The sequence below is a fragment of the Ananas comosus genome, linkage group 10 (assembly GCF_001540865.1).
Source record: "Ananas comosus cultivar F153 linkage group 10, ASM154086v1, whole genome shotgun sequence".
Lineage (NCBI taxonomy): Eukaryota > Viridiplantae > Streptophyta > Magnoliopsida > Poales > Bromeliaceae > Ananas > Ananas comosus.
Genome location: NC_033630.1, coordinates 11252094 through 11272665, shown reverse-complemented (window position 1 = coordinate 11272665; position 20572 = coordinate 11252094). Strand labels below are relative to the sequence as shown.

At 37.2% G+C, this 20572-nt stretch overlaps 2 protein-coding genes across 2 annotated transcripts; both read left to right on the top strand.

The window, feature by feature from the left end:
* Positions 9020-13728, top strand: LOC109716435 (ATP synthase subunit beta, mitochondrial). The gene is made up of 9 exons (XM_020241881.1): positions 9020-9615; positions 10203-10278; positions 10398-10486; positions 10579-10696; positions 10807-10910; positions 10999-11157; positions 11237-11461; positions 12297-12608; positions 13329-13728. The coding sequence occupies exons 1-9, from the start codon at positions 9136-9138 to the stop codon at positions 13440-13442; spliced, it is 1677 nt and encodes a 558-aa protein (XP_020097470.1). The 5' UTR covers positions 9020-9135; the 3' UTR covers positions 13443-13728.
* Positions 19539-20494, top strand: LOC109716709. Its single transcript, XM_020242256.1, has one exon. The coding sequence runs from the start codon at positions 19777-19779 to the stop codon at positions 20290-20292; it is 516 nt and encodes a 171-aa protein (XP_020097845.1). The 5' UTR covers positions 19539-19776; the 3' UTR covers positions 20293-20494.

Below are 20572 nucleotides of genomic sequence, written 5' to 3'. Positions count from 1 at the left end.
GGATCTACAACTCAATATGGGGTGTATGGGTAGCACGACTCAAAATTATTTTCACAAATAGCCCCGCCAAATTTATAATTGAAATTTTGACCCTATCTTTGCTACGTAGGGGCTATATCAGCGCCATGCATGCGAGCAGGCTAGGTGGAGCTAGAATAAGTTGAACACGGTGAACCATTCTGTCACGCCTCAGATTACAGCAAAAGTTCGGGCTACGTACATCAACAAACCCGCCCGCATGTACAAGGATACATCTTATACATACGAAGAGTCAACAAAATTTGTTCAACAAAATTAACTAAAATTTAACAATGATAGGTATCAGAGGAACAATAAAATTATATACTATAGCAATATTGTAACGATCTACAATCATCACCACACCAATCTTTAAAATAGTACAACATCTCTGACCACTCCAAGCATCAAAACACTGTACAGACTGCTCACTAATAGGTGGTCCAACTACACACACAAGAAGGGTAGGAGATGCTAACTATTCCCGATCCCCTTATCTCGATCAGTCACTAGTGCCGAACGCTCTGAAATAAAATATTAAATAAAAGAGTATGAGAACTATAATCAATAGTTCCCAGTGGGTACGATCGTCAACGTCGACGGCCTACACAACTAGCTCCATAAGAAGCAAAAATAGTAAATACTGAGTAATATGAAGGAACATGTACTAATATGAATGATCGCTGAAAATAACTGCTACTATCATGCCTCTACAATTTATTTGAAATTGTAAATTATATTTTGCATGCATCAATTAGAGACTAAATAAAATACTGCAACAATGTCCAATCATAGTGACCGACTCCACAGTCAGGTCTAACCAGCACCGTCTCGTGCCCAGCACCCAGCTATAGTGGTCCGCTACCAAGCAATCTACTGTCTGGCCTATGCCATAATAATATTTTATAGCCCAACCTCCGGAGTGGCACTCCTGGGGCGCTACTCCAACTGAGTATAGTTTCACTGTCAAACTTAATATAGCATGCAGGCGGTGGTCAAATACGATGATCAAACAGATCATGATAATACTGTCATGCTGTCCAAATTACAGTTATAGTCTGCACTATTTGTAGCTGTCTACTGACCTTTAGAAAAATATCTCTCTCTCTCACACACACACACACACACATTATATATATATATATATGTATATATGTATATATATATGTATATATGTATATGTATATATATATACATATATACATATATATATACATATATACATATATATATACATATATATATATATATACATATATACATANTGAATCGTTGTGCTCGGGGTAAACCATGTCGTTCAATTTTGCCGCATGCTCGATTGTCGCCTCCGTACTTGCCGCGTCCAATTTGATCGCAGAATCCACCTTCGCGCTTCTTTCTCTTCCTCTCGTTCTCCCTGTTTCTAGCAGAGCACAACTCCTCTCGCTCCCTCTCGCGCCATGCCCTCGCTCTCTCTCGCGCCCTGCTCCCGCTCCCGCTTATCGCTCTCTCTCGCGCCCTGCTCCCGCTCCCGCTCGAGCTCGCCTCTCTCTCTCACGCTACCGCGCTCGCCTCTCTCTCTCTTTAGCACGCTGGCGCCAAAATTTAGGGCAAAAGAGGGAAAACGTGAGGGGATAAAATGTGGAAGTGAGGTTAACACTGGTTTTTTTTTTTTTCAAACCAAGTTTATATCAGCCGTTAGATCAAGGAGTTGTAGGATCTACAACTCTAAATGGGGTGTATGGGTAGCACGACTCTTTTTTTAAACTACTGAAAATAAGATATAATTGCAATTAATTTTATATTAAAATTATTAATCTAATTATTTTATTATTATTTAAAGTTAGTACACATATATAATATATATTGAATTTACTGAAATTTTGATATATTCCATTTATCCAATTTTTCCAATCTTTTTCACTTTGAGAATTGAACCAAACCGAATTATGTGTCAAATCAAACTAAGTTGACTAATTTTGATTAGTTCCGTTCGATAACTAGGTTTAAACCTTTATTAGTTAATTCGCGAATTATACACAAATTATTCAAAATTCGAATTAAACGGTCCGTTTACGAATTTTTTTACAAAGAAAGAAAATTATTTGCGAATTTTTGGGCCAGCCGAATAATTCGCGAATTATTGAAAATCTAAATAAAAAACTTATAATTTTTATGTTTAATATAGATTATCTTATATCTTATATCTTATATCTTATATTTTATATTTTATATTTTATACCGAATTCGTTTTTTAAGCCGAATTTTTCAACAAATTTAAAAATTTAAAAATAAATTTTATGCGTGTTATACCCGTACCGAATTTTTGCCGAATTCGAATTAACTAACTATAGTTTGAACCAAATAGTGCTCACCCCTAAATAGCAATAAACTCTAAACCAAGGCCCAAAGCGTATATAGGCCCAATTGTTTCCCCACTCATTTCAATTGGGCCTTTAAATGGGCTTTAGGCCGGACTCGAAACTCACCCCAAACTCCAAATTAATATTCCATTGACGTCCGTGGCAACACTTCCATACGAAACAGTCGCATACGACTGCATCCTCAGCTGTCATCTAAACTGTCCATTCTCCGCCCAAATCCATCTAATCCCTTCGCACCTTAATTCCGCATAAGTACATATATGCGAACGAACAGAATAATCGCCTCGTTCGCGTCTCCGCGGTCTCCACCTCCCCTTTTGTCTCTCATCAACTGTTTAAGGGGTAAAATGTGTGGATAGTCCCTCTACTATCCCAAATTTACAATTTAGTACTTCACAATATTTTAAAACCCGAGACTGTGTTTATTAGTTCACGAACTAAATTTTATTTTAAATGATAATTTTTGTTGTTTCCGAGAATATAAAATATTTCGGTATAATTTATAATAATTATAAATTTATATTTGGATGCAATCAGGGATATTTTAGATGATATCTTTAGAAACGTTTATGTAAAAAATTCTAAAACAATATCTAAATATGGTCAAGAAATAAAATAATTAATTTGTATCAGTATATTTTATATAAAATTATTTATAGATTAATTTATATAATAATGTATAATATTATAATATTTTATGTAATAATTTAATTTATATCAGTATCTTTCATTTATTTTATTTTAACAATTTATTTAATATAGTTTATCTATCATATATGTAATGAATAAAATATAATACTAGCAATATACTTATATAATTTTAATTAATAATATTATAAATTTCAATACAAATTCTTAAAAATATATAGTATATAAAAATAATTAAATATTAATATATAAATTGATAAAATTTAATAAAATAAATAGTATATCACATTTAGTTAATTTATATTAATATTATATACTAAGATTTAAGTAAAAATATGTTATAATAAAAATAATATTTACATTAATATATTTATTTATATATCTATTTATTTAATAAATTAAAGAGAAAAATAAAATTATTCATATCCCCAATAAACGCAGCCTAAAATTAAACCAAAACCAATAATTCATCTATATAAAAAAAAGATTGAATAAATAATTATTCTATTAAATATGGAACAATTATATATAAACCCTTGGCATTTCAATTTAGGTCCCTAAACTTTGCACATTTTTCATTTTAGCCCCTAAAAAAATTCAAAATTTTAAATTTAAATTAAAAAATAATATTAAAATTAAAATTTTAAACTAACTAGAAATTAGAATTTTGAATTTGAATTTNTATATATATATATATATATATATATATATATATATCTCAATTTATTCTACTAGCAGATGTCAAACTATCACTATTATTTCAACTATGTCAATAGTTCATTTCACAGGTTAAATAATAAAATATGGACTTAGAAATTAGTCCGTCAATTTTGACAACACGGAGCCCACCTATATCACAAACCGAAAAAATAGGACGACAGTCGAAATAGTCAGATGATATGCTACGGCTCTCCTAGTCTGAACGATAGCCACAAAATTAGCTCCTAAAATGTATAAAAAATTAGTTTATAACTCTCAATTTTTACCAAAAAATTATTGTCACGCCCCGAGCCCGCCTCTTTGGTCGGATTCGGGCACGCCAACAGACCGCCGAACACACAGGGTTTCTCCTGTACGTCCAAGGCGTCACAATCCATACAATGTGCGAGGTTCCAACCAGGAAAAGCATTCAACAAAGATTGCATAAGGAAGGTATGAAAACATAAATACTATGCTATTACAAGCATTCAACTTACATACATTTTACATATTACATTTTCAATTCTCAATTAGCTTCCAAATATAATCCAAGTTACTACAATTTATTACAACATTGTTGTTTTCATTTCTATACCCCTATCTAAGCCTACTCGGGGTACTACTATCTCTGGTCTCGGTGGTAGGGTGTTATTTACGGAGCTACGCCATTGCCTCGCGTCGCCGTGCCGCTCACGTGTGAACCTGTAACCCCCAAAAATAACATGGGGGTGAGAGCTATTGTCTATAGTTCCCAGTGGATACGGCCACCCAAGGGAAAAGCTCGACCCACCAGGTCCAAAGGAGGCACTTCAAACATGTTAGTCCAACAAATATCCACGTATATATATATATATATATATATATATATATAATTTATGCAACTAATATTTATCATGTTTATGCCTCACAATATACAATATGCAAATCATGCAAGTCATATAAGTAGATTAATTTATTCTACTCTCTATCATTTACCATTCATTATTATTAGCCATTCTTTAACACTAGCTGTTCTTTAACGCTAGCCATTCTTTATCCTTAGCCATTCTTGATTCTTAGCAATTCTTGATTCTTAGCCATTCTTTATTACTTACAATTCTTTAGCATTAGCTGTTCTTTATTCTTTATCATACTTTCCTAAGGTCACTTCACCTTAGCGAACTATCCACTCGACTTGGTCTTGAGTCAATCCACCGCGGATAGTCTGCGCTCTGTCAAGCTCGAGGCGAAGGAAGTCTCATATGCACCTCAGCCTTAAATCCTCTCGACTATAGGTCTACTCACAGGGTGAGGATACACCATCGAACCCCGGACCACAAGTCGCTCAATGGACCTACTGGCGAGGAGAACCAACATACCCGCGTCCCTATTCTCATGGCATACCGGGCGACGAGAACCAACATACTTGTGCCTGGCGAGGAGAACCAACGGGCGAGGAGAACCAACGTACCCGCAATTATGATTCTCATTAGCCATTCCACATACCGGGCGAGGAGAACCAACATACCCGTTGAATCACTGTTGGGCGAGGAGAAGCAACATACCCACAGTCTTGATTCACTTGCACTCAGTCGCAAGTCTTATCCGCTGCATTAGCAACCTTCATTCCTAGGGATTTCGAAATCGACACTCATGTCTCTAGGGTTGGTCTTAAATCCTATAGTGTCGACCTATCTAAGTCCAAGCCATTACTCAACCTAAGTTTAATACCTTAGGTCCAATGTCACTATGTTCATAGCCTAGATTCTACAACACTAGGTTCTATATTCTTTGCTACCTAGGTTCATTTACCTCTAGGTTCAATGCCACTCGTGTCATAATCTAGGTTTACTTGACTCTAGGTTCAATTCTCAACCTATGTTTAATACTAGGTTTAATCCCACTCAAAATTCACCTATGTTCCATGACACTAGGTTGAATGCCACTAGTGTTCTTGTTTTCCTAGTTGTCCATACCTAGGATTCATGTCACACTTGTCCAATTCTCTACTCTTCTTAGAGTTTATCGATTTTAGCTCACATTTACTGTAACATACCACATCCCTCGTAAATCGTACCGAGTTCCGTCAAAACGAGCGGAACGCGGAATTGAACGAGTTAGAATGGACCCTAAGTGCATTAGAGTTCATAAACAGAGCTAAAAGTGATCCGGAGAGCAAATCTGAAAATCTGGCTAAGTCCCAGATTTTGAGCTCTCGGGGACCGGTCCCTGAAGGAGAGACCGGTCCCCATGCGCGTAGCCTGCCAGGAAATCCTGAGGCATCCGGTCCCTGGTGGTGAGACTGGTCCTCAGGAGACCGGTCCCTGACGGGCAGACCGGTCCCTCGCTGCGCAACAGCTGAAAAACTCGAAAATTTGGCTAAGTCCTAAAAATCCCCCGTTCGGGAACCGGTCCCTGGTCGGGGAGACCGGTCCCCGAAGGTGAAAAATGCCCAGTCTGGGTAGATCAGGGGAAACAAATGGAGGGGCTTAAGTGCAATTGTTACAACACTATATATGGCCCATCCTCTCTCTCCCACAGCCATTTTCACCCTTCTCACCCATTTCCTCTCTCTCTCTCTAGAACTCTTGCTCTAGGGCTTGGAGAAGAAGAAAAAGAAGTGAAGGGAAGGAGGATTTGGAGGCTTTGGTAGGTTTTACAAGCTCTCCTACAAGAATGACTTGGAGGAGTTTGGGCCAAGGTGAGTTTTTGGTAGAAATGAGTCTAGGGTTTGGATTTTGTGCTCCCTAGAGGCTTTAAAGGCTCTTTTGAGCCATGTATACCATGGTACCCATGAGAGCTCGAAGTGCTCTCATGGTGAATCCTTGGAAGTGGTGTTTGGAGCCCTAGGGTTGGTACCAAAGATCTAGAAAACATACTAGAGTGCTTCTTAGGTGATCCTAGGCCAATGTTTGCTTAGGATTGGGATCGATTCATGGGGAAACCCTAAATGGCAATATTAGGGCTTGAAAATTAGGGCTTTTGCCCTAGGGTTTTTCGGGGACAAATTGACCCCGTAGAAACCTAATTGGAGGTGTCCTAAATGAGTGGGACAACTCCGTTTAACGTTGCGAAAATAATAGTGTAGTTCATGTACAAAAAGGCCTAATATGGCGCTATTTTGATTATAGGGCACGGAATCGGCTTTCGTAAAGTGCGGGGGCCTTCATATTCTGCACCCACACGACCAATAGAGGTGGGGGTTGCACGCCAGAATCGTTGGATTCCCTTCTATGTCTGTTTTCTCTATTCTTGAGCATATACATATATACCCATTCATGCATAGTAGGGTAGATACATATGGAACTTGGTTTGACTTCATTTATATGTTTCTAATGTAGTTGAACATAGAGGATAATAGAACCAAAATGGACATGTGTGATTGGACCCTCAAGTTGTGTGAATGTGAGATTGGACTTGGACAATAGAAAACAAGGGTGACATTGATATAGAAACAAGATTTGCATTGAGAGATGAACCGTTAAACATAGTTTAACCAATTATGACATCGTCAAAGGTAAAGCCTTGAGAGTGGCAAGAATGAATAGGTAGAGACCTATCATGACATTGGCATTGTGACTAGTGGCTATGAATTCTCAAGTTGAGGATTAGATCGATACTCACATTTCGTCTTGGCTTGAGGGAGGTCGCTCCCCCTCGAGCGGTGCGCTCCGGAGTTGGTCACCACTGGGCGTGGTAAAGTCCCCCCAGATGACGGTCCCTAGGGAGGTTCGAGTCCCCCGCTATTAAGGGATTTTGGGTGGTGAGTTATTGGGGTTAACAAGGTTAACCGGTAAGATTGGGTAAGAGCCAAAGCTTCTTTGAGATTTGAGCATGCATGCATTTTCTATTATTGCATCGAGTATATGTATCCACTGACATTCTTTTGCAGGCATGGTATTAGATGCATTAGTATTGGTTACTTCTCTTTCCTTTGTAATACTTATGCCTGGATGGACCTAGTGGGTAAGTCGGCGAGGTCGGATGCCGAGCCCACTGGGAACTTCGTTGTAGTTCTCACACCACTAACCCTACAGGTCCTAGCACGAGCGGGGCGGCGGAGGACCGAGGCAAGGGTTTGGCGCCGTAGGTAGCGGCCACCGGGGACTTTATGCATTTTGTAGTCATTCCCTTTTGTTATACATGTATCAACTTTATTTTGTTGATTTAGGAATGAAAAGTGTAAACAATCATGTATTTGGTGGATGACTAAATGTAAAAAGATATGATGCAAGAATGTAATAGATTTACTTGAATTTGGTTTAAATGCTAATCAAATATCATGTATGTTGCTTAATTAGCTTAGAGCTTTCGCTTTCGTTGTTGCTTGCCCTCGTGCAAGCCTTGTATTATATATGCAAATCTCTTGTTGATTGCCTATTTATACATGTTGTTAGAGCCTTGGGCGGACAGGGGAGGCTCTGTCCGTTCGGCGTCTGTTGACGTGACCCGAACCCGACCAAATTGGCGGGGATTGGGGCGTGACAGATATAATGGTATCAGAGCAGCGGAAAGCAAAAGTCTAAGGATGACCTAGAAACCCTAGGAAGTTGGAGACCTTAGGAGTTTAGGGAACGTTTAACGTGGACTTGGTTTATGCGAAAGCGAATAATCGGGTCAGTGGTAACACTTCTCTAGATGAAAGTAGAGATGGACTAGGAGGCTTAATTGTTGTCTACTTAAAGGACCTTGTGGGGCGGCCGACCACATAACACCGAAAGTGGAAATAATTAGGNAAGATTTGATTTCAATTCTAAATTTGAATTTAAACTTCGAATTCAAATTCACATTTTGAATTTAAAATTTCATATCGAAGTTTGAAATTAAATTAGAATTTAGAATTCCAAATGTGAATTTGAATTTAAAATTAAATACAAAATTGGAATTTGAATTTCAATTTAAATTTGAATCCAAAATCAAAATTTAAATTTAAAATTTAAATATTAAATTAATTTTTTCTGAATTTATAAATTTAATGAATTAATTACACCATTGGTCCTCAACCTTTGCTCTGATTTTTAATTTGGTCCCCACCACTTTTTTTTTTGCAATCCGCTGACACTGCGCCACCGTGGCGCTGACATGGAGCCTCCATGGTGCTGACGTGGTATTTTTTATTAATTTTAACAGTTATCTAACGGTTGGAACTTAATTAAAATAAAATTAAAAGATTAGAAAATTGATTGCAAAAAAAAAAAAGTTGGGGAACCAATCGAAAAATAGTGTAAAGGTGAGGGACCATTAGTGTAATTAACCCTAAATTATAATAATGCTATAGTTCATGGATTCTTCGTATATTTTACGCAATAATTTAAAACCCTCCTCTCGTGTCTCTTCTGCTCTCTCGTCACCTAATGGTGAGTCTCCTCCTCACCTCCAAACCCTAGCTCGCTCCGTCCCCAAACCCGCTCCGATCCCTCCACCTCCAATGGCGACCCGCCGCGTCCTCTCCTCCGTCCTCCGCTCCTCTGCTCGTCGATCGCCGGCGCCCGGCCGTGCCGCGGCTGCGGCGACTCCCCGCGCCCCGATTGCCCCGCGCCGCCCCTCCCCCGCTGGGTTTCTTCTCTCCCGCGCCGTCGAGTATGCCACCTCCGCCGCCGTGGCGGCGCCGCCCCCGCCGAAGGCCGGCGCCGCCGGAGCCGGGCCCAGCGGGAAGATCACCGATGAGTTCACCGGCGCCGGCGCGATCGGCCAGGTGTGCCAGGTGATCGGCGCCGTCGTCGACGTGCGCTACGACGAGGGGCTCCCCCCGATCCTCACCGCGCTCGAGGTGATGGACAACTCGATCCGGCTCGTGCTCGAGGTGGCGCAGCATCTTGGGGAGAACATGGTGAGGACGATCGCCATGGACGGGACCGAGGGGCTTGTACGGGGGCAAAGGGTTTTGAACACCGGATCTCCAATCACCGTAAGTTTCCCTCTCCCCTTCTCTCTTGTATTCTCGTCATGGTTTGATTTGTGATTGATATGATTGGTTGAAATGGTACTGTGGAGTGATCTGTGTAGGAATTTGTAAATTGATGAGTAGATTACGTTATAAAGGTTGATTTAGATCTACGTTTATAAGATTACTTTACTTTTGATGATTAGTTAAAAACGAAATTTATAGCTTATTGACGACTTTTATATCTATGGATGTTTAAAATTTTACATCTTTTTTCATTGCCTTTTAGGATAATAATTGTTATTTTTTTATCCCAGATTTATTTTTTAGGGTATCTCCATGTTGAAATCTATCATTTTGTATGTTTAATTTGTGTTGCATTGCCGCAACATTTATCCTTTTATTATTTTATTATTCGTACCCTCATTTATATGGATGTTGAGCCATCAAAATTTGGGTAGTTATGATTTTAATTGTTCTCCAAGATGTTAATGGGTGTTTTAGGGTGTTTTAAGGATTTTATTTGCAATTTATGTAATTGCTTAGTTGAATGCTCCTTAGATTTCATTCATTTTCGGAATGGCTGATGATTGTGCTTGAACTTTTACTAGGTGCCTGTTGGTAGGGCTACACTTGGGAGGATTATAAATGTCATTGGGGAACCCATTGATGAGAAGGGTGAAATAAGTAAGCTTCCGAGTGAATGTTTTTATTGTTGTTTTATCGCCTGCTTTAGTTGTGTTTTTTAATGGATGTTACCACCTAGTGTCTCACCAAGCTTGTATTTCAATCATCTTTGGTTATAGAGACCAACCATTTCCTTCCCATTCATCGCGAGGCCCCAGCTTTTGTTGAGCAGGCGACTGAACAACAAATTCTTGTCACAGGAATTAAGGTAAATAATCTTTTCTGATCTCTTCATTTGTAAGGTGTGTTCTCTAGAATTTTTTTGAAAGAAGTAGGCTTTATCATGTTCTTTTTCTGTAGGTTGTTGATCTACTTGCACCGTACCAAAGAGGTGGAAAGATTGGGCTGTTCGGTGGTGCTGGTGTGGGCAAAACTGTTCTTATTATGGAACTGATCAATAATGTCGCTAAAGCCCATGGTTTGTAAAATAATTATCTTGCTTGGATGAATTGGTTTTGTTTGATCTTTATCACCTATCTGTATTTAGGTAGTTGCCTATCGTGCACTTATAGCTTGTTTATCATCCAGGTGGTTTCTCTGTCTTTGCCGGTGTCGGTGAACGTACTCGTGAAGGCAATGATTTGTACAGAGAAATGATTGAGAGTGGTGTCATTAAGCTTGGAGACAAACAGGTCCAAAGATTTCCTCCTTTCTGCTTCTGTTGTTTTCGGAAGATCTCTTTGTATATCTCATCATAAATATTATAATATAATGTTGTAGGGAGAGAGCAAGTGTGCTCTTGTCTACGGGCAAATGAATGAGCCACCCGGTGCTCGTGCTCGTGTTGGGCTTACTGGGTTAACTGTGGCTGAGCACTTCCGTGATGCCGAAGGGCAAGATGTGCTCCTTTTCATTGACAACATTTTCCGCTTCACCCAAGTAAGCTTTCGAGAGTTTTAACCTTTGAGCACTTGAATTTATGATAGTTCTTATGTAATACATGTCAATTTATGTAAAGGCGAACTCAGAAGTGTCTGCTTTACTTGGCCGTATCCCATCTGCTGTCGGCTACCAACCAACCTTAGCTACTGACCTTGGAGGCCTCCAAGAACGTATCACAACAACAAAGAAGGGTTCCATTACCTCTGTACAAGCTATTTATGTGCCTGCTGATGACTTGACTGATCCAGCTCCCGCAACCACCTTTGCTCATCTTGATGCCACAACCGTGTTGTCTCGCCAGGTGAGCTTCCACTTGCCCTTGAAGTCATTGAAGAAATAAGTTGATAAAAAAACACTTCTCAACTACAGATAATTTCGAAATGTGCCCCGAAGGCTAGTCCTTGTTTGGCATCGTTGCTATTTTTTTTGTTTTTCTAAATAGAATTTGTATATAAAATAGTATAGAAGGGGGTGGTTGGATTGCTTGCATTCATCCAAGGCATTTGTTTGGCACAAAAGAAAAAGCCATAAACTTGAAAGCTTTTTCTTTTTTTTTTTAGCTTTCAATTTTTTTAAAAACAAGCTAACATCCATCACTTGGACGGGATGCATTGCAAGCTAATTAACAATGATAACAAGAGGAAAGTCTTCTGCTGGTGTATCATATTATATCGAATTGGTGCCAGAAGAAAATGGCAGCGATATCAAACATGGCCTTAGTTTCTTTAATTGACGTCCTTGCAACGTTTTTTTTAATTTTATTTGAGTTGTTTCAGTCTGTTGAATCAGGGATTTTGCTAAATGGAGCAGTGGCTACATTAAGTTTATCGGCTCAGTCTTGTTTTCGGTTGATGGAACTGTTTATTCTGTTTGTAATTAACTGCTGATAGCTAACAGAGTCTGTAGTTTTAACGGATTTTTTAATTGAACAGACTGAAACACGAAAAACTTAAACATGCGAAAGTTGAGGACTTGTCAATTCAAAACAAGATGGGAGGGTCTGTTTCAACACGACCTATGGTTCTGGGTGTCTCCATGCATTTTTAGCTAGAAATATGACCCATTTGCCCCCAATTTTCCCTTTAACTAACTTTTCTTTGGAATATTTGCTTATATGTTTGTATTCTTTTTACTAGATTTCCGAACTTGGTATCTATCCTGCTGTCGATCCACTTGATTCGACATCTAGAATGCTTTCTCCACACGTGTTGGGAGAAGAGCACTACAACACTGCTCGTGGTGTTCAGAAGGTTCTTCAGAACTACAAGAATCTTCAAGATATTATTGCCATTTTGGGAATGGACGAGCTCAGTGAAGATGACAAGTTGACCGTTGCTCGTGCTAGAAAGATCCAGAGGTTCTTGAGCCAACCGTTCCATGTCGCCGAAGTGTTCACGGGTGCGCCGGGAAAGTATGTTGAGTTGAAGGAAAGTATTCAGAGCTTCCAGGTGAGAAATTCTCTTTTTATCATCTAGCATACCAGAGCAGATCATTGAATTTTATGTCAAAGTTGAGTTTCCTAGGATAACCCCATTTAATAGTTTAACTTGGGAAATAGATTAGTAAGGTTCCTATTTAGGCAAACTGAGATCAAATATTTGTTGCTGAACTCAATTTAAAAAACTAAATCTTTATGTAAATACTAAATTATGATTGTTCTGATAGAAATAGGAGGAGAGGTCTTGTTTGGCTATACTTTAATTTCGAATACGTTGGCAAATGGGATTCTAGATTGGCTGGATGTGGAACGGGCTTCTTCTTATAGAAAACAAAAGAGTGGATACAAAAAAAAAAATTGAATTTCATTTTTTTCCTTTTTCCGGGCCTAACAAATCTCGATGGTGAATGCATTGCAAAAGATCTGTCATCTACTGACCCATTCAATGATCCAGTGTTCGAGTTTAGAAAGTAAAAAAATATGGGTATTGTAGCCGAAAAAGGACCGAGATTTTCTTGCAATAATTAGTAAAACAACAGTGAGCCATAAGCTTAAGCTCGACCCCTGCTTTTATACTAAATGAGCTCACTCCTGAGCCCTCGCATTGAGCTGAGTTTTTAGCCGAACATCAACTGTTGTCGTCCAACAAGCTGTCAGCTACCTCCATTTTAGTTCTAATCTTCGTTACAGTGTCTATGCATTTGATATTTTTTCTTCTTTCGATTGATAGGGTGTTTTGGATGGCAAGTATGACGACCTTCCCGAGCAGTCATTCTACATGGTTGGAGGGATCGAAGAAGTTATCGCCAAGGCCGAGAAGATCGCCAAGGAATCGGCCTCATGATAAGTTAGGCTTTTTATTTCTCTCAGAATAATTGAAAAGGTGCGGCGAGCAATCGCTGCATACGCGACAACCATCCTTTTGAGGTCAGCAAAGCTTGATAGTCAATTTATGCTCCATAAACTGTAGATTTTTCGTGGAAGAGCTCGCGCCTGCTTTTGCAGGTTCCTTTAGATTTTTCTTTTTTCCTCCTTTGCCTTTTAAATTTAACTGAATAAAAGAATTTCTGCAATTTCCTTGCTTTCGAGTGCTTCGATTCTTTTGGTATCTTTGCTTTTCGGCTCGTTTATTAGTTCGAGTTGTTATTTTTCTGTGTCTACATGTTTGGCTTTGCTTGTTCTTTACCAGCACAGTGGTGTTAATCTCTCTCTTGGATTCTATTCAAGTAAACAAAATGTACAAGGAACCTCTCAACAATAGGTAATTTGGAGATTGAGACCCCTCTATTATTGTTATTTTGATAGACACCCCATCAACTTTTGATGTTGCTATTATTAATTAAGTTGGAGATTTTGTTGATTTAATGTTTTGAACTTTTCTGACTTGCTAATAGCTGGTTGGTAGGCAATGGAGCTGTTAAATTTAATAAATCTTCGAATCAATTTAGAAAATTAACTTAATTCGAAACAATTAAAAGTTGATGGGATATTTAATCAAATTAAACATAGTGGAGGGGTTTGTTTTAAAATGGCCTATTTCTGTTACTGGATGAAATATTTCTCGAATTTTTTTTAGTTTGCAATTTAAGCTAGTGTATCAAAACTTTGAAGTTTAGGAACGAAGCTAGAATACTTTTGATAGCAAGTGTTTACTATCTACTTTTTTAGCCTTTTGATGTGAGGTTTAGTAATAGTAGGTGTAAATAGTATTAATCTAAGGGCTAGATAGTTAAGTGATAAATAATTGAATTCGAAGTTTAGATATCTATTGCAAAAGTATCAGAAGATTATATAAAGTAAAATCGAAGCTCTTAAAGTTCAAATGTTCATTTCAAATTGTGTTAAATCTTAGGTGACATTTTAACCCTTCCCATCTTAAAGGTTTCACACTTATTTTGTACAACTTAGGCTTAGTTTGGAAATGCGCTTTGGGTGTGTAGTGTCTTTAATTGGTATTTTTGAATAATACTTAGTTAAATAACATTATGCTTTATCCTTGGAAATAAATGAGGCATATTAATAAGTTTACTATAATATCCTTAATAATACAGTTTTATGTTATAAGTTATTTTTTTATATTAAAATTTGAAAGGAGTATTTTTGTCCATTAAAATCAAATTTCATAGGAAAAAAGAAACATCAAAAGAGGAAGGCCAATTTGCATAAAGAATTCATCTGTTTTGAAATTTTGCAAAAAGTAGGCCATTATTTTAGATTTTACAGATTCGATCCGGATTTTAAAAAAACTGATCAAAATATCCTTATTTTATTTTATCTCCTCTTTTTATTTTTTGTGTTTTTTTTTTTTTTCTCACCCTTCTCCACCGCCTCCATGGTCCTTCGCGACGGTACCGAGAGCGGCAACGCCGGTGTCGGAGGAGAAGCACTCAGAGCTAGTGCTGGTGAGAGCGAAGTAGACAGAGGCGATGTGGTCGTAGAGGCGATGTGGTCGTAGCTGAGATAGTGCTCGTTGTCGTCCATAACGGTGAGGACAAAGACGTGCCCGTGCTTCTCCAACGAGTGCCATGGTTCTGCTAGAGGGCGAGGGAGAGGGAGAACGCGAGATAGAAAAAAAAAAATACAAAGAGTAAAAATTTTTTAAAAATATTTTTTTTCCTATCTTATGAGGTCAAATTAAAAAAGAAGTAAGAAGAAAATGAAATTGTACTGTTAAAATAAAGTTAAACTCTTTAAATCAAACTATCCTAACAAATTGTTCTGTGATTCAGTTTTTCCTTTTTTTTTTTCTTTTTTTTCCCCTCTCTTTTACAACTCTTTTTCTCAAAAGGGTTGTAGTGTCATTCATAACAAAATATTAACAACATGTTCCAAGCTAAAAGTTTTTATCAAAATTTTTGATACTGTATTGGATTAGGAGAACTCTAGTAAGTGAGAATGGGGTGTTTCTTATGCACCATTTTTTTCATTTATTAAATTGAAATATGTATGTATACACTTACGTAAAATTTAGTTCTCTTGTCGCATGACTCTCTCAAAAAAGGAAAAATTTTAGAATATGAATATAGAGTTATCTAATATACTATTGATAGTATATAAATAGTATTTATTATTAATTTTTTCGCCTTTAGTATTCCACTAACTCTTGCTAAACTTAGACAACGGTCAAAATAAGTATATAATGAATATTATATTTAGGTTTTAATTTATTGTTTAAAATTAGATAAAAGACATCATAAGTGAAATATCTTAGTCTATCAAATTAGGTATAAATGCCAAGATATTTCACGAATCAAACTCGTATCTTCCAGTCATACAAGAAAATTTTCGTACTGAATAAGTTATCATTTCATACCCTATTCCAACATCCAAGCGCACAGGATTTAAGTTACCAAAGAACATTATATTTGAAGAGCAATAAAAGTCTCGATTAATCTATTTGGACCAAGTCTTAGTGACAAAAAGATGATTTGCACACAAAAAAAAATCAAAAATCAAAATCAAAATTATCAATCTAATCAAGCAAATCTTCAAGATTAATTACAGGAGATAAAATTAATGGGATGATCAATAATTTAAAATATTTTATTTAATCCTATTATTCTGGTTGTATTAAAAAAAGAGTGGTTGAACCTTACAAATTTGATACTATATAAATACACTACTATACACTACTTTGACCATAATGGCATCTACAATGCACCATCTCATCTATTTGCTTCAAAAATAGTTTTCTAATTTGTTTCTTTCATAGGCTCTTAATATTATATTATATATTTATTTTGCCAAATTACCAACCTAACTTACCGTAAATCTCGGGATTAAACTAATATGTAGCTTCTTAATTAATTCTTATTAATTAGTTCTTAGAATCTCCTCTAATGATTGGATAATTAATGTCCTACAACCAAAGCAATTGTATTTTTCGCACTTATAGCTTAAAAAATTTGTATTATATTACGCGATCAATCATTAGTGTTATGCTTGCAATTGAAGCATGAAGGCTCTATGGATTAACTTAGTTAAGTGACACATATGCTCTTAATTAGAATGCTTTTGGTAATAATATAATGCTTAAAAGGATAAATATTTTTATTTTTGGAACAATTCAATATTTTGGAATAGTGAGAAATAAGAACAATTTTGTATTTGGTTTGGCATTTCTTAATTTATTTTCTACGATAACTAAAATTGCTGTTTGGATAGTGAAAAATAATGGAATAGTATGGTGTAGAAAAACGACCAGAAAATAATCTGAAATAACCTGCTTTAACCAGAATAAATAATCGTTGTCAAATTTAGCTGTATTTGGAAGAATAAATGGAAAAAAATACTTTATTTCTTAATTATTCTATTTCTAAATACAACTTTAGGTAATCAAGCATTACAATAATTAGTAGCACTTGAGAGGATTACTATGGTTATCTTCATTATGTGAGGATATTTTACATTTTTCTTTTGATTATTTCTTAGTGTTTTTGGTGTTGTCTCATGGTAATAGAGCCAGCACGAATCATAAAACCACAATTTCATCCAACGGCCAAAAACTCGATAGCATCAAACGCTTGGACTATCGATAGTGTAGTAGCATAGTTCAATATATATATATTTTCATATCTATGGGTGTATATGTTATTTATGCATAATCTTATTTGCATCGATCGATACATGTTTCTTTTTTTTTTTCTTTTTTTTTATTTTATTATTATTTTGTTATGGAAACTCCAGGTAAGATTCACGTGAAAATAAGCAATTAATGCTATGGAGGTACAAATGCAAGTACTAACTTCAAAATTCCAATACTTGGAAGAGCATATATTATTATTTCTGATTGATCAAATTAATTTTTTAGATATAATAGTATAATATCAAAGCTAGTTCTTAGCCTTTTCAGTTGTAAAATTATTAGTTCTTAGCATATAAATATGTGTTATGATACTTCTGATCCTTAATAATCATGCGCAAATATAGTATTATAAAAAAAGAAAAAAGAAGTTGGAATGTTATTATATATATCATTAATGGGACTACCTAACAAAGCTCAAGTACCCTACTATTAATTTGTAGGATATGAAGAAGAGACTTTTGGATTAAGGACAATTTTGAATGAGGACAACAAAGCCAGATGTCAACCAATAATATTTATGTAGAATGTAAGCAAAGCTGGAATCAGCATATTCATTACTGCCCAAAAACTCTTTTTTGTGGTGAGCCTTCTTATTAATATATATATAGGCTAAATTACATAAAATCTTTCTGTTAAAATTCGATTTTTCAGTTTCCTCCCCCGTCATTTAAAAACCTACACTTTGACCCCTTGTAAAATGAAAAATAGTCACAGAGGGTTACGATGTAAACTATGATGACAAAATGACTATTTTGCCCCTCACCATTTTTGCCAACAGAAAAGAAGACTGAGAGCATTTTTGGCATAAAAAAATATATAATAATATTTTATAAACGAAACCCTAACGCATCACTAACGGCAGGAGGTGAAATGAATATTTTTCATTTTACAAAAGGGCGAAGTGTAGGTTTTTAAATGATAGGAGGGGAAGTGAAAAATCAGGTTTTGATAGAAGGGTTTTTTGTAATTTTGACATATATATATTTTATCTCTAGGAATTAAGCTGATGAAATTATATTGCTCACCCACCAAATTAAAACTACACACACATCATTTTACAAGAGGGCGAAGTGTAGGTTTTTAAATGATAGGAGGGGAAGTGAAAAATCAGGTTTTGATAGAAGGGTTTTTTGTAATTTTGACATATATATATTTTATCTCTAGGAATTAAGTTAAGTTATAATTATATTGCTCACCCACCAAATTAAAACTACACACACACATTAAAAGATATTGTGAGACTCTTGCTCCTGGGGTCTATATATACAAACTTATTTTCGAGTTTAAGTATTGAAAAACAAAAATTTGAACAGATTAGTGCGAAAAAAAATCAGTTTTGGGATTAGAAATTTGTAAGATAATAGATAGTCAATAAATAGTTGCAGATCTAGCAGTACTGCTCTAATAATAATGGCACAGTTTCCTTAACAAATATGACAACAACCAATAAGTAGAAGAGGAGTGCATGTATGTATTTTGGTGACAGCACATCTTAAATGGAGAGAGAGCAAGCTAGAGTGGTTGCAACTCTTCTAATTCCCCCTTGATTGATGCAGCAGTACCTGATGATCAATCATGATCAGTTTCTGTTTCTCTCTCTTTTGTTGCTCTATCTATGCATGCATGGTATACATGCACTAACAACTGTTTTTATTACCAGCCATCTCTAGAGCAAGTGACAAAAGACTTGGTGGTTAGTACTCGAGATCCCAAGTTCGAATTCTAGTTGATTCACATTTCCAGCTAAGTTTATTTTTAAATAAAATAAACAAAGCGGGTAGCATGTTATCTATCTCTTAAAAAAAAAAAAAAAGAAAGAAAAAAAAAACTGTTTTTATTCCTTAATTTGGCTCCTACAAGCTACCTCTGTCCTTTTCCAATGCATCACCAAACAACCTCCCCCAACTCCCCCTACCTCTCTCCCATGTGCTCCTCTCACTAAACAAAAACCCCTATCCAAAAGCGACCCTTCGCCTACTACTTCATTTGGTTATTTATTATTGGACTAAAATAAGTCCAACATTCTATCCCGTAATAATAAGCTCAGGAGACTAATAAGTTGAGTTGAGTGAGTCTAATAAGTTGAGTGACGGTGTGGTCCACAATAGACCTAATAGCAAGAGGCCCAACAATAAACGTAACGTTTAGGTGGGTTGAGTCAGATCGAATTCCGCGAGTGATGTGGCTGAGCGCTTAAGTGCGAAGGATGCGTCTTTCCTATCAGCATGTGTGCTTTTGGAATAGTTGGTTAGCGCTTAGGAACCACTTCTCTCTCTCTCTCTCTCTCTCTCTATATCTCTCTCTCTCTCTCTATATATATATATATATATATATATATTATCCCTCTGTAACCATTTGTAGCTAGCTCCCATCACCAATTCACAAAGACAGCAACAAGATCACAAGAAGCATCTTTCATCATCTCTCTCTCTCTCTCTCTCTCTCTCTCTCTCCTTTTGTCATCATCTTCTAGCTAGATCCCGCATCACCCATTTATATACAAAGCATGCAATAGAAACATAAGCAAGCATCTCTCCTCTCCTCGATCTCCTTCCATTCTCTCTCTCTCTCTCTCTCTCTCTCTCTCTCTCTCATGGGCAACACCTTGCAATGCACACCACACTACTCCACCACCTCTTCCTACACCATCAAAGTAGTCCACTACTCCAACCCTAACACCCCCGGCTGCGGCGGCGGCGTCGTCGAGCACTTATACGCGAGCCCCACCACGCGCGTCGCGGACCTGCTGCTGGACCACCCGGGCCACTTCGTCTGCGACGCGGCGCGCCTCACCGTCGGCCACCGCGTGCCCGCGCTGCCGCCCGACGAGCCCCTCGCCCCCCGCCGCCTCTACTTCCTCCTCCCTACCGACCTTCTCTACTCCGTCCTCACCCACGAGGAGGCCGCCGCACTGTCCTCCATCTCCACCAAGAGAGCCAAGAAGAAGAAGCACCACCACCAGTGCAGGAGCGGCGGCGGCAGCGGCATAGGAGTGAGGATATTTCCGACGGCGACTGCAACAGCGGCGACGACGCAGGGAGAGGAGAGGATTATGTGGCGGCAGCAGCCGTGGCGGCCGGCGCTCGACACCATTGAAGAGATCGCTTGAGCTTATATTATATAGAGAGAGAATTAAGCTCTTATGCTTTTAAAAGTATTAAGTTAGTGTTTGTAAGTTTTCGGTTCTTAGATTAAGAAATATACAGTTAGGATGATGTAAGCAGTCTAATGTTGAGTGAGTGGTTGGTTGAATAGTATAATCTAACGGGTGAAAATTATCAAAGACGTAAGTACTTTGTACTCTTACATGCACCATAGTCAAACTATATATATATATATATATATATATATATATATATATATATATATATATATATATATATATATAT

What these genes read in the sequence shown, in the direction of transcription:
- LOC109716709 (XM_020242256.1), top strand. Translation starts at nt 19,777, where the DNA reads ATGGGCAACACCTTGCAATGCACACCACACTACTCCACCACCTCTTCC.
- LOC109716435 (XM_020241881.1), top strand. Translation starts at nt 9,136, where the DNA reads ATGGCGACCCGCCGCGTCCTCTCCTCCGTCCTCCGCTCCTCTGCTCGT. An exon ending in TGATGAGAAGGGTGAAATAA is followed by an intron (nt 10,279 to 10,397) that starts GTAAGCTTCCGA and finishes CTTTGGTTATAG; the next exon opens with AGACCAACCATTTCCTTCCC. An exon ending in CAACCGTGTTGTCTCGCCAG is followed by an intron (nt 11,462 to 12,296) that starts GTGAGCTTCCAC and finishes TCTTTTTACTAG; the next exon opens with ATTTCCGAACTTGGTATCTA.